At 40.7% G+C, this 14678-nt stretch overlaps 1 protein-coding gene across 5 annotated transcripts in view; it reads left to right on the top strand.

The window, feature by feature from the left end:
- Positions 1–6294, top strand: part of CDC25A (cell division cycle 25A) — a 29136-nt gene extending 22842 nt beyond the window's left edge. For all 5 annotated transcript variants that reach the window (XM_056805259.1, XM_007499681.2, XM_007499680.2 and 2 more), the window contains 3 exons: positions 1892–2022; positions 3636–3747; positions 4098–6294. In XM_056805259.1, the coding sequence (XP_056661237.1) occupies positions 1892–2022; positions 3636–3747; positions 4098–4238 (384 nt within the window). In that variant the 3' untranslated portion in view covers positions 4239–6294. The remainder of the gene's footprint in view (positions 1–1891; positions 2023–3635; positions 3748–4097) is intronic.
- Positions 6295–14678: the final 8384 nt, after the last annotated feature.

The raw sequence follows: 14678 nt of genomic DNA, 5'->3' as shown, positions 1-14678 counted from the left end.
AAAGTCCCTTCTCTGACTGAAAACTTCTGTCCTTCCTACTCCTTTTTTCCCCCTGGACCATCCACCTTCACTGTGATCTCTGGTCACCCGGGCCCTAAGTTCTCCTAGTCAGATTTCACTTCAGTCTCTACTCTGTAGGCAACTATTTCAACAAGACATAAGTTTCCATCCTTGAATCTCTTATTTTCACCCTGCTAATAAGCCGACCTTTAATAGCCCCAGACCAATCATCTTTTCCAATCCTCCTGAGTAGTACAGTAATGATGGGACAAATTGAGACCCTATTGACTAGGTCTACCTCATTGAAATTTATGCTTTCTGACCTCCATTGAGCTCTTAATTTTTTTTTTTAATCTCTTTCTGATTATCACATGGGGAGAGAGTCATTGTTCCAGATTTCCTTCATTCCTCCACTTTCCCACCTCAATAGATACCTGCCTGAAGCCATCTTGGGGAGTTTCTAACTATGCATTTGAAATTATCTGTTTTACCCATTCTTCCTTGTCTCAGAGGATGAAGGACCACCTTCTTTTAGTCTGCTGGGACTCCATTTATCATGCATTCCTGATCACTTTTACTTTTCCCTCTGCTGGTTCCCAATTCCTCCCCATGTCTACAAAGCATGCTGAGGTCAACAAGACACTTCCACCTTTGATTTAAAACAAAATAAAACCTTTCCTTGGCCCTGCTAACATTATTTTAATCTCTGTAGTCACTTATCATAGGATCTAAGATTTAGAACTCAAAGTGATATCAGTCTAGTCCAACCCTCTGTTTTTCAGATGAGAAGAAACTGGTTTCTTCACTTAATTAACCACTCTGCTCTTAAGGGAGGTGTGAAGTCACTTGCCAAAAATTGTTTAGACTGGATTCAAAACCAGGTTCTCTTGATTCTAAATTTAGCTCTTCCCATTCTACCACAATGATTCTTAATTGCGAAATCCCCTACTTCCTTCTTGGAATTCCTGAAGAATTTGGTACTGTTGGTCACCCTTTATAATCTTCTTTTCTCTTGACTTTTTTTTGTTGTTGTTGCTTCTTTCTTTTGCATCCTTTCTGATGGATGTTTCTTGGTCTCTTAATATTTTCTGTTTCTTCTGTACATCCCATTCTCTCATGGTTACCAACAAACTTTTTTTCTACATCATTTCACCCTTAGAAAACTTTCTCACCTCAATTTTTACCTTGGTACCAATAACTTTGTAAGTGTCTAGCTGTAACCCTAGCTTCTCCCCTGTTCTTAAGTCTACTTATTATCTGCCAAATAAAATCATTAGTCTAGCATCCAAGGCTCTTCAAAGTATTCCCTTTTGCACAGTCTATATTACAACACGTTCTGTTTATTTGAATATATGATCAGGGGTTTTGGTTTTATAAGATTATTCTCTTATAAAAATGAATAATGTGGAAATATATTTTGAGTGATAATACATGTATAACCCAGTGTAATTGCTTGTCAACTCTGGTGAATCATATAACTTTGGAAAACTTGGTGTGTAAATTTGTTATTGGAATAAAATAAAGATAAAATTTTTTTTTAAGGAATAAATTATCCTATACTCACACACACACAATAAATATATATATCCCCTAGTACCTAGAAAGTTGCACTATAGATTGTATGTGCTTAAAAGACATTCAATTGAATTTCCTATTCTCGTGGCTTGTGGTTCTCGTATCCTTTAACCCATTCCACAGCCATTAACCTTACTACATCAGTTGACAGCATATATGGATGCTTGGAAGTTGGTGAAATCTGTTGAGTGAAAGAAGGAGGAGGTACTTAGCAAGATGTGCCTCTAATTTTGCTTCTAATCTGATCAGGAAACAGAAGTCTACACATCCTTAGTAGCTCTTTCTTTGACTTAATGAGTTTTGTTCATCTTTATAGGGTGCAGTGAACTTACACATGGAAGAAGAGGTAGAAGCCTTCTTGCTGAAGAAACCCATCAGGCCAACAGATGGCAAACGTGTCATTGTTGTTTTCCATTGCGAGTTTTCTTCAGAGCGGGGGCCTCGGATGTAAGTAACTGGGTACTCATTCTCAGGTGCAAGCTCAAGACCTTTTCTGAACTTTCACTTAGGTTATTGACTTAGTTCACTTGGGTCCAATAATCCTCTCTTCAAAAATATATACCATCCAGTTGTATCATGAAATATCTTGAATTGACATATTTGTTCACATAGATCCTAAATTCATTTTTCATGTATAAATGTGTTCTCAAGTTCAGAGTAAAAAAAATTCCTTTTTTGAACAGTGTTCTATAACTATACTTGAGTGTCACCTTAGGGGCTTCATAGGAATATGTGATTACCCAATCTGGAGTGTTGTTCTGTTCTGGGTGACACATTTTAAGATGTACATTGAAAAATATGAGAGACCGTGATCGAGGACAATTCTGAGGGACTTAGGACAAAGAATGCTATTCGCTTCCAGAGAAAGAACTGTTGGAGTCAGAATGCCAATGGAAGCATATGATTTTTCACTTGTTTATTTGGGTGTATGTGTTGTGGAGTTTGGGTTCTATAAGATTATTCACTTATGAAAATTAACCATACGGAAATATTTTTTGTGTGAATATATATAGTATATATAACTCAATCTTGGTTATGTTGTATATAGCATAACATAAGTTGCTTGCCAACTCCAGGAAGAGGGAGGGAAAGGAATTGATTCATAGAATTTCAGTAAACTTATATGGAAATTTTTTGATATGTAATTGGTTTAAAATTTTTTTAAAGTACATTTATAGCTGGAGAATGTCCAGAGGTGAGTGGCTCAGGTAGTGAAAGATCTCAGGCTCAACTTCTAGGAGGAGCAGATGGGACTGGGGTGTCTAATCTAAAAGGGGGAAAGGGCATATATTCTTTCTAAAGTAAGCATCCTTAGTTCTGGCTTAATTTTGTTTAAAATTTGGGGTATTATTGTATGGGGGACTTTTCAAATTTCAGAAATTTTAAATTTAGGTTTGATGTAAGGAAGACCTTTCTGTCCAGAATTGCAATGGGATAATTGGAGAAATAATGGATGGAATTCTTGTTTAGAACTAGATGGCACTGTCGCCACTCTGGGATTGATAAACCTCTTTATCAAATGGCCCTGTACAAACAGAGCTTGCTCAAAGTTAAGCAGAGAATTTCCAGAAAATAGCTATTATCACATTTGAGGCTCTTATTCCTTATTTTTCCCATTTCTGGCACTTAATTTAGATCTGTAGAGGAGGGATATATTTAATATCGAGTAAACTGGCACCAACTAGCCCTAATTAATGACATAGCACTTCTAATGAATATCAAATGCCTACGGAAGGCTTACCAAAATTAGGGTCTTGTGCCATCAAATGTACAAGCCAGGTAGTCAAGTGAGAGGGATATTTAGCATCTAATAAGAATCAGTAAGAAGCATGGGGGATTTAAGAAAATATATTTTAGGACCTAATCGGGAGTTGGGATAAGGAGGGGAAATACAATATGGCCTTTGTTTGTTATAGCGATTGGTTATACCATTTTCCTCTACCACTTTGTAACTCTGAAATAGTGGCACACACGAACAACAATAAATAATGGTTTTCTTGCTTTTTCCCACACCTGCCCTCATTCCTTCCATTTAATCTCATCTTTCCCTCTTGTTCCAGGTGTCGATTTGTGAGAGAGCGGGACCGGCTAGATAACGAGTACCCCAAACTCCACTACCCTGAGCTATATGTTTTAAAGGGAGGGTACAAGGACTTTTTTTTGAAGTGTAAGGTAAGAATGCATAAAGACTTCTTTACCTTGGATTCCCGAGGTATTCATTAAGAGGAAGAGACCTATTTTATCTCTTAACCACCATCACAGACCCAAGGCCCCTCAAGCTGGGAGATTCTGGTCCCGTCGGAACTAGAGGCAATGGCTGTTGATGTCCTGTATCTCCCAGTCTCGGGCTTTGGTACAGGGCGAAAAGGCTGTGGCGGGACGTCCCTTTGGACAGACTCCAGTGTCACAAATAGTGCATTACTCCCTCCTGTCTATATAGCGCCGTACTTGGGTGCTGTGAAGAACCAGTCTGTCCTGTGCCTGTGGGGTCCAACGCTGATTATCCTTTTCTCTCTTGCCAGTCATACTGTGAGCCCCCAAGCTACCGTCCCATGCACCATGAAGACTTTAAGGAAGATCTGAAGAAATTTCGCACCAAAAGCCGGACATGGGCAGGGGAGAAAAGCAAAAGAGAAATGTACAGTCGCCTAAAGAAGCTCTGAGAGCAGGGCTCCTCGGACAGCAGCCAGAGAAGCCCGTACTCCGGAGGAGCCTGGGGAAAGGGGCCGGCCAGAGGTGTCTTCGGCTCAGTCCTGCTCATTCCACATGCTGACCATCACCGCCTGGGCCCTGATTATGAAGCCTCTGCTTCCCGTCATAGTCCTGACGACAACTCTCTTGCTGTCCCTTTGGACCTTTTTAAGATACTTTCATGGGAAAAGCCTTCTTTTGGCAGAGACTAGGAATGCTGGGGGGGGTGGGGGGAATGGTTTGCTGCTACCTTAAGTTACCTCGTGGAGCTTACCAGGAACTTTGATCAACACTCAGATGAAGTTAATGGCACTGAGGTTGCCTAAGGTCCCCAGGAGTTAGATTTGTACCTTAAGTGGCCTCCTTGAGTGACTTTGGCTATCGCCCTCCCTTGCAGCTAATCTGTGGCAGCCACAATGAAAAACAGGGTTTGGGGAGTAAAGACCAAGGGACGGGAAAGAACCAAATACCAAAGACAGTCTAAGGAGAAAGGATCTTTATTGTGTACAACTCCTATGTGTTAATTTATTCAACCTTTCCAATCACTTTATTTTTTTAACTCCTGGATCATTAGGTCAAAGTACTGCCTTTCCAAGTAGAGTATTATTCTAGGCACTGCCTTGGACCCAGATTCTACTTTTGATTTTTTTTTTTTAAAGAAACAAAATACTAGACGTTCACAGTCTGGTTTGGTTAGTGATGAGACAGGGAATGAGAGGAGGAAGGAGCTTTCTAGACCCCAGAAGGTTATAACCCGAAGGTTGCTTCAAACCAAGAGTGAGGCAGAGGTGGTAAGTGAATGTCAAGACTTGACAATAGCCTTATGCTAAACTTTGTAGCTACTGTCGGAGACTCCTCAAAAAAGCCACGAGGCTTTAGTGACGTCCCTTCAGCACATGCTGTCTGCCTAGAACTGGGCTTTTACCAGTCATTTTAGGGCAGTGGGGCCTATTGGTGAATGCCCCCCTTCCCTGCCATTCCTTAAATGTTCCTGAACCTTGCTGGAACAGAAGTTACAGTCAAAAAAGCACTTCAGGCAGCTTCCACTGGGTTGATCCCAGATCAGTGTTAGGGCATGTAGCATCTGTATTCTAGGGTAAGGGGTGGGAGAAAATAAGCTCTAAGGCAAGGGTTCTTTAATTTGGGTGTTCCTCTCCTATTACCTTCATGGTACCATTCAAAAGCTTTTCCTTCTTTTAATCTGCTCCAAAGGCTGAGGAGCTTTCTGAGCTTCAGATTGGTGCTTTTTAAAAAGTTTTTTAGCCATCCCATTTCATGGACCATGGGGTCATCAAATCAGTGTTAGAGGAACTGCCTGCAGTTGTGGGTGGGAGGGGACAAGGCTCTGGGCATTAAGAAAAGGGTTGGGAGTTGGTGTGGAATTGACCATACAGAAGATGTTTCTCAAGAGGGAGCCTGGTGGATCTTGAAGGTGAAACTTTCTGGGTTTATCATGTTTAAATTTGAGGGGAAGGGGGTGGTAAATGTATCTCCTGTCGCCCTCTCATCTAGTCCTATGGGAGTAGGTCTTTAAAAAGATCCCTGTGATGGGAGTTAGGGCTAGATCTTGAAAGCTGCTCTGGTACCTGCTCTTGTGTGTAGTAAATCTAGCCACCCTACACTACAGGTGTCAGTCCTCGTGCCATCTCTGGCTCTATTGGGATGCAGCCAAGTTTCCTCATACTCAAATATTACCTTCTCCTTCCCTAGCTTCCAAAAAAGAAGTAAAAGTGGAAGGTAGCATGAGAATCAGTGATGTTGTTAGTGACAGGTTGCTGCTATATGTTTTGGGTTTGGGAATTGCATTTAAATGTAAAGCAATCTTGTTGGAAAAAATATGTGATGAAAAGGGGGAGACGTCCCCCACACACACACTCCTCAGTTTGGTCCCCAATCTGGTTTTGTATGGGCTGACATTGCCCAAGTTCCAAGAATGGGGAAGTCATAAAAGACACTTAGGGCTATATCTACTTAGCCGGCATTGATAGACTCTTGCAGGCTTTAGAAATAAACAACCTAAACCCCAAATCTTTCTGCCTTGTTTTTGTTGGGATTGATATACAATTGACTAGTTTTCTTTGTGGTTCTAGGGCTAATATCGCCCTAAAGCTGAGATAAGGTTGAAAGTGTCTCAGGGGATTTATGGTACAATTGTCGCATTGATTTTTAGCATCTTGGACCTTAGCTAATGAATTTTGGGGACTCTGAACTAGTTCTAAAAAGATCACATTTTTTGAAATTGATCCAAACATTCACCAGAACATAATAGGATCATTTAACTATTCTCTAGATCATTCTGTTCAGTTTGTTGTCCTATTCCTTTGACTTCCCAAAATCACTAGGTATGAGTAAGAATTATTCCTGTCTGACAGATGAGTAGGCTAATATTGATGTGAGGAGCAGTTGAGGAAATTTCATTTCTTCCCCCAAAAGTATAGATTGGGCACATTTAATAGTAGTGCTCTATACAAAAGATAATATGTTGGGATTAAAATATGTTGTTACTAGTGACCCCTGCTGGATTGCAACTGTATTCTGGCCCATTCCCCCAGTTAATGACTCCAGTAGGGCTTCATTCTTGGGAGCTTCTTAAATAACAGACTGGTGTCCCCATATAGTTTGTCCTGGGATTTTGATTCGTGAGTAGATCTCCCTCCAAAAGCAAAAAGGCCTTATGTCCCCAGAGAGGCACTGCAACTACTAGCATTGAATATGACAAATTTTATTTATTCAAGAAGAAAAAGGAATTTGGTGGTCAAAATTTGTCCTCCAGAGGTTCCACCTTCCTTGGGAATGCAATCCACCTACCCTGATAACAAGGTTACCATGCCTAGTCAAGTACTGCTCTTCTATGCTTTTCTGGGAAATCATTCTAAATTCATCTAAGAATTGTTCTTTTTCTTTAACCTTTTCACATGGAAATGGGAGTCTAGGATGGATACCTGGCCTGTAGACAAAGAACAAATAATATGGATTGTAAAGAGACTTATCAGTGAATTTTGAAGTGATAAAGGTGGAAAAATACGACGTGGAAGTCAGAAGAGTTGAATTTTAGTCCTACCTTCAACACTTAGGAGTTGTATGATCTTGGAAGGTGCTTTTCCCCTTTCTGAACTTTAGGTTCTTCATCCAACTTTCAGGTGGTAAAGTGCCAAGATAATGAGATTAAAATAGAAAATTTTGCTTAGGTGTATAAGATCTCATGAAAGACAAATTGGACCTAAAATGGACTCTGGATTATTGGTTTGAGCTTTGGAAAGGAACAGGTGTCACTGTAAATGGATTAGATAGTAAGGACACTGAACCACCAATAAACTCAGTGTTCTGTTTAGTTTTGAGTGCCACATTTTAGAAAAGAATTGGCCATATGAGCTACATAAACAAGAAGAACTGAAAACAGTGACCCAGTGTTCACTGAATAGAACTACAAGTTACTTTGGAGAGACATTTGACAAGGACTAGGAAAAATAGAAGTTCCTAATGGATGTGACCTCAAAATGAAAGGTCTTCATATAAAAAGGGAAATTAGTGAATGGGAAAAGTACCTTTCAGAACTATGAGAAAAAATGAAATGAGAGTTGAAATCGCAAAAGACGAAATAGACCTTTGATGAAAAGGTTTTGCATGAGCAGTTTTTCCAACAAAAGGGAAAAGTCCATGCATCAAATACAAGTAATATCCAAAGTACAAAGACAGTTGAATTGGAAGCAGTATGGTGCAGTGGGTGGCTGACCTGGAAGCCAAGAATCAGATTTGGGATTAAGTACTACCTCTGACATACAGACTATTATTCTGGGAAAGGATATGAAAAAGAAAATTCATTTAATATTCTATGAAAGTGCATATTGTAGTGAAGGTTCTGACTTGTCATTTCCTCACCCAGAAGTTTATGGTACTGAAGAAATTGTCCCTATTCCTATATATAATTGTCATAATATAAACAAGGTGAAAAATCATTCCCCAACAGAAAAGTGCAACCAAGAAGAAAAAGGCAGGTGGGGTGAGGGTGTATTACAGGAGATGAGGGAAACTAGTCCTTTTATTCAAATATAAAATATCCAAGCCATATGGGTAATTGGCCAAAATTGTGACTAGGAGCTGTTCCCCAATAGAAGTGATCAAAGGAGAAATGCAAATTGTCATATCCTACAAAGAAATTCCAAATCACTAATAATGAAAATGCAAATAAGCAGTTCTGAAGTTTCACTCCACACCCAACAAATCAGTAAATATGATAAAAAGATAGAATTACTGTTGGAAGGCCTGGGAAAATAGGCACACTGATACATTGTTGGTGGAGCTGTGAGTTGATAAGAATGCCACAAAAGTTTGGAATTATGTAAGGAAAGTTACCCAAGCTCATATCCTTTGACCCAATGATCTCCCTTTTGAGCATGTGCCCCAGCGAAATAAAAAACGGGAAAGGTCCCACATTTACTGATGATGGCAATATTTTTGTGGTAACCAAAAACTGCAAAACAAAGAAGGTGCCCATCGATTAGGGAATGGCTGAACATATAATAAATTATGGTATAGGAATTCAAACTTAGGAATAATTTATATGAGTTGATGCAAAATGAAGAAAGCAGAGCTAGTCAAAACTGAAATTATAAAATAGAATAGCACTAAAAGGCAATTGAACTCAATTGTAAGGAGAAAGTCTGATGCCTCACAATAAGAATCACACTTAACCTCTTCTTGGTTGAGGAGAGTATGTGTGTGTGTGTAGAAGGTAGCACTAGATAGAGGGCTGCACCTGGCATTAGGAAGGTTTGCCTTCAAATACAGCCTCAGATTATTACTACCAGATGACCCTGAGCAAGTCAGAGAGAGGCTATGGATGTGGAATGCCGCTTGTCCTTTCAAACAGCAAAAGGAATGGTTGGTTTTTATTGTGGTGTGTGTGGTTTTTTTAAGGGAGATTAAGCAGTTCTGAAGTTTGGAATTCTTTAAAAAGAGGCATAAATCAAACATTTCAAAAGGTATCAATAATTTTTGAAGGATATTGACAGTTTGGAGAGAATCTAGAGAAGGGTGATGTAAAAAATAGACTCGAATACAGGACTACAATCCCCATGAGCCTTTGCTCCACTTCCCCAGAATGCCTTGTAATCCCACCTGGGCCGAGATCGAGAAGGTATTTAAGCGGATTCAAAGGCTTTTGAAGGCGCTTGGCTTTTTTTGGACTTCCGTTTTGGAGCAGGCGGTCTCTTGCGTGATGTGAGGTTATTTTGTCTAGGCCTCTGGCCTAGGCACGTGTTTCTTCTTTAATCTTTATCCTTTAATAAACCTCTAAAAAATATAATACTCCTTGCAGAGAGAAACTCATTTCTACCTGCCTCAGTCTCCCCATCTCCCCTAAATTTTAACTGTTACAGAGATCAGAACATGACAGAAGGCTGTCACACCAGATGTTGAGTTACGTTAAGCCTATCTGGCTATAGGATGAAACTAATAATAGGACTAAATGTAAATCCTACAATTGGGCTCAAAAAATTAATTACACAAGTACAAGAAAAGAGAACTGGCTAGATGAGAGGTATCAAACTCAAATACAAATAGCCTCTAGACCTTAAGTACATAAGGATCCTGGCAAGCCACATATTGACTTTAAAAAACACATGAACATTTTCTATATTCTATTAGATTTTTATCTTGTTAAATATTTGCCAATTACATTTTTGTCTGGTTCAGGCCACACTTGGGAATGTTACATGCCTTGTGTTTCCCAGGTGAGAGGTCCTGGGTTCAAATTTGACCTCAGACACTTCCTAGCTGTATGACCCTGGACAAGTCACTTAACCCAGTTGCCTAGCCCTTATTGCTCTCCTGCCTTAGAACCAATACACAGTATTGATTCCAAGACAAGATAATGGTCTAACATAAAACATTCCTGTGCTACCATAGAGGAAAAGAAGAGTTTAAATATACATTAGAATGTATTTGGGGACAAAAGGAAAATCCAAACAAAAAAAAATTCAGAAAACACTGGAGGAGAAAGATTACATGGAGGGAGAAGGAGCAAGACAAGAGCTGAGCCTTAAAAGGAAGAGAATTAATCGCGCTGACTCCCCTTAAATTGAGGGCTCTGATGTCCTTTTCCTCTCCAAAGGATCTTCCCATTTTCTATCAATCACTCCATCTGGGCTTGCTCTTTACCAGGCACAACCTCTCCCCCTGATGCTTGAGGGCCTTGAACAATCCACTGAACTGCCTCCTTCGAGAATGCCCTCTCTAGCTGCTGGTTTCTCGAGGGTCAGCATACTCTGACGTGGTATGTCTTCTACACACTGCCACACCGCTCAGCCTGGGTGCTTCTTTCAGCTTAGGCAATAACCTTTAACTTAGGATCTGCAAAAATCTCTCCCTCAGATCCTCCTCTTGGTGAGCACTAGGAATAGTCTTGCCTCTCCTAGCAAAAGTCTTCAAATTCTTACCATCTCCAAAAAGAAAAAATCCCTTTGGTTTGTGAGCCACTTCTTGTTAAATTAGGACAATTGGGTCCAGTTCAGTCATTTTCATTTCCCATAATCCTTTGGGAAGCTTATGTAGATGAGCGGCAAGGAACAAATGCAGTCTTTTATATGACCTAAACACCTAAACCTAAAAAAAAAAAAAGATGGAAACTTGAGTTTCCATCTTCCTGCAGGTTTTCCCCCTTTACATTTTCACTGTCTCGGTCTTTTAGTCTCTGCAGAACTTTAGTTTTTGCTGAAGCCTCACAGAGGTACTCTTACTAAAATGAGAACTATGATTGTAGAGAGCCTTAGAAGTGGGCTCTCCCTCTGCCTGTGGCCTTTTTCCTCCTAAATCTCCCTAGGAATCCTTGCTTTGGTTTCAGATCCAAGCCACCCTATTATAACATCTGTCTGCTTCAGGCTCTTTGGTATTCTGGAAACTTTTCTGAATCGTATCCATCTTGATTTGTCTGCCCCAAGTCATATTTTTGCCTGTCCCTGCATGCTGTGAGATAAAGGCCTCCTGGGTCTTACTGGACACCTGCTTGGAGATTGTATCTCCAGGAAGGGCCTTGAACTGCTCAAATAAGCTGCTTCCCAACAGCCCCTCTGCCTAGACTCCTTTCTCAATGGCTAGTATACTACCACCTTGGTCAACCTCTTCCCATCCCAGCTGGTATTATACAAACCTCATCATTTACTCCCTTATTCCCAACCCCCCTCAAAATGTCCCACTCCAGATCTACCCAGCCTTTCCCCTGTATTCTCTGGGATGCTTGCTCCATGCTTAACAATTTTATTTTCATCTTAAAACTCCTTTTCCACTCCCACCATCTTTTGCCCTCATTTGAGACCTAGTTATCAGTAGCAGTACATCCCTGGCCACATTCTAGCACTAGTTTCACTTTTACTCACCTTTTTTTTTTTACTCCCATCTTTACACACACTTTAACTCACACCCATTGCTCTTCATTGCCTCTTCTAGAATCTCCCTCTACCATTATCACACATCTTCTGAGGTTCATTGAATCCAAATTTTTCACCCAATCAGAATTCTGGGGGCTCCCTTCCTCAGTAAATTCAGTTCCTCTTGACTCAGTCTTTCTCTCCTTTGTCCTAGAAGACTTCAATAAGTGTATTGATACTCCCACCCACAATTTTACTTCCAAGTGCCTCAATCTACTCAATTCCCAAGAGTTAGCCCTTCACTCTGCCTTGGCTAGACACAGAGATGGCCATACTCTTGATCTAAGTCCATGAATTCTAAAATTGCTTTGTTAGATTATCTACTGATACCCATGACAATCTCTTCCTCAATGAATTCATTTCCTCTTGACTCAGTCTTTCTCTCCTTTGTACCAAAAGACTTAAAAATACTCCCACAGACAACTGTATTTCCAACTGCCTCCATCTACTCAATTCCCAAGAGTTAGCCCTATATGTACCCCGCCTTGGCTAGACACAGAGATGGCCATACCCTCAATCTTGCCATTATCTAGAAGAGTTCCAAGTTCATGATCTCTGAAATTGCTTTATTAGATTATAATCTTTTATCATTCCACCTCTTGCTTTATGATTCCTAACCCTATTCTGCATCCTTATTGTGACCTCCCATCCTATACTCCTACGTTCTTTCCTTTGCACTGCCTACACTTTTCCCTTCTACCTCTCAAGCCCTCAGTGAACAAGTTCAACTCTATATTATCCGTTATCCCCTGTTCCCTTACCCTATTGTCTCCTTACCCATACCAGATTGTGCCTTGTCAAGCTTCAGCCTTGGATTACTTCTACCACCCCTATTTGCTGCTGAATAGAGATGGAGAAAAACAAGAAACCCTGTTGGTAATGCTTCTTCCTTGATACCTACAAACATGTCCATGTCTTGTCCATCTTTAAAAAAACCCTTAATTGATCCTACCATTCCCAATAGCTATTGTCCTATATCTCTCTTCCCTGTCATAGACAAACTCATTGAGAAGGGTATCTATAATTGGTTCCTCCACTTTCTCTTCTCAATAGAGTTGCTTTCTACCTCATCATTCAACTGAAACTGGTATATCTGAAGTTACCAATGATCTCCTAATTGCCTAATTTAGTGGCTTCTTCTTTATTCTTGTTCTTGACCTCTCTGAAGCCTTTAGCAATGTTAATCATCTTCTCCTGGATGATATATCCTCTCTAGGTTTTCACTGTATTCCTCTCCCTTGATCCTTGAGCTCCACTAGTTTCTCCTTTAGAAATTTGGATGCTATGCTATTTGGTGTATACATGTTAAGTACCGATATTTCCTCATTGTCTATACTGCCTTTTATCAGGGTATAATTACCTTCCCTATCTCTTTTGACTAGATCTATTTTTTACTTTGGCTTTGTCAGATATCATGATTGATACTCCTGCCTTCTTTTTATCAGTTGATGCCCAATAGATTTGGCTCCATCCTCTTACTTTTACCCTATGTGTGTCTACCTTCCTCATGTGTGTTTCTTGAAGACAGCAAATGGTAGGGTTTTGGTTTCTAATCCACTCTCCTATTTGCTTGCTTTTTATGGGTGAGTTCATTCCATTCACATTCAGAGTTATGATTATCAGCTGTGTATTTCCCAGCATTTTTATTTCTACTCATAGTCCTGCTTTTTCTTCTTTCACTGTTTCCTTCTACACCAATGTTTTGTTTTTAATTAGTCCCCCTAATTCCCACCCTTATTTTACTTCTCTTTCTATACCCCTCCCTACTTATTCCCCTCTTATTTTCTTTACAGTCTTTTTAAACTATCCCCTCCCCTCTCTGTCCCTTGTATTACTTCCCACCCCACCAATCCATTTGTTACCCTTCTACTTCTACTGTATGGGGTGCTCAGGGAGGAGTAGTATCTCTGGTATGGAGGGCTTGTCGTGCCCTCCTAGGGCAGCTCTCCAGCCTCTGACCCTCACCTGACACCCAACTCTCACTTGTGGCTCCTAGGAGCTGCTAGCATGCGGCAGCAGCCACACCCCAGCAACGGCTTCGACAGGCCGGCCAAACCTTGTGAAGGTAGCCATCGGGTCATCGTGGACCCCTGGTGAACTAGGGCTTTGCTCACCCAGCATGTGAAGACTGCTTCAGCCAAACAGAGGGAAGAAACCAATAAGAAGGTTCAACGGCTGAGAAGGTGATGCAGCAAAGCACTGTGGAGTGCTTAGGGCGTGTTGGAGCACAAAAGACAACACAGCCATCCAATGCAGCTGAGGAAGTCTCTGGGTGTAACGACCTTTCGTGCCACTGGACCCAGGCTTCCAACACCGAGAGAGTGGGACTATCTCTGTGCATCGACTTTTCCACTTAAATCTCCTTCACGCACAAGTGTCTTTGTGCACACTCATTTATGAAAAGGCACAAAGACATGTCATTCTCGGTTACCGAGAGACTACTACCACTTCTCCCTTGATTCTCTTCATACCTGCCTGATTGTTCTTCAGGATCTTTTGTTGGCTCTTTCTCCAGGTCACATCCACTAACCACAGATGTCCACTAAGACTCTGTCCTAAGCCTTTTTCTATACTCACTCATATTCACTCTCTATACTTTCTTGCTTGGTAATGTCCAGTTGTGGTCTTTTTTTTTTTTAACCCTTACCTTCCGTCTTGGAATCAATACTCTGTATTGGTTCCAAGGCAGCAGAGTGGTAAGGGCTAGACAATGGGGGTTAAGTGACTTGCCCAGGGTCACACAGCTGGGAAGCATTTGAGGCCAGATTTGAACCTAGGACCTCTCATCTCTAGTCCTGGCTCTCAATACAGTGAGCTACCCAGCTGCCCCCTAGTTATAATCTTTTTGCATTAGGTCTATTTATACAGCCCTAACTTTTCCCCTAACCTCCAAGTTCACATCACTAACTTCCTATTGGACATCTCAAACTAGATGTCCAGTAAACATCTCAAACTTAACATGTCCAAAACTGAACTTATCTTTCTTCT

This window comes from Monodelphis domestica, chromosome 7 (genome assembly GCF_027887165.1).
Source record: "Monodelphis domestica isolate mMonDom1 chromosome 7, mMonDom1.pri, whole genome shotgun sequence".
Classification (NCBI taxonomy): domain Eukaryota; kingdom Metazoa; phylum Chordata; class Mammalia; order Didelphimorphia; family Didelphidae; genus Monodelphis; species Monodelphis domestica.
The sequence above is the reverse complement of the archived record's forward strand: the minus strand, read 5'-3'. Positions and strand labels throughout refer to the sequence as shown.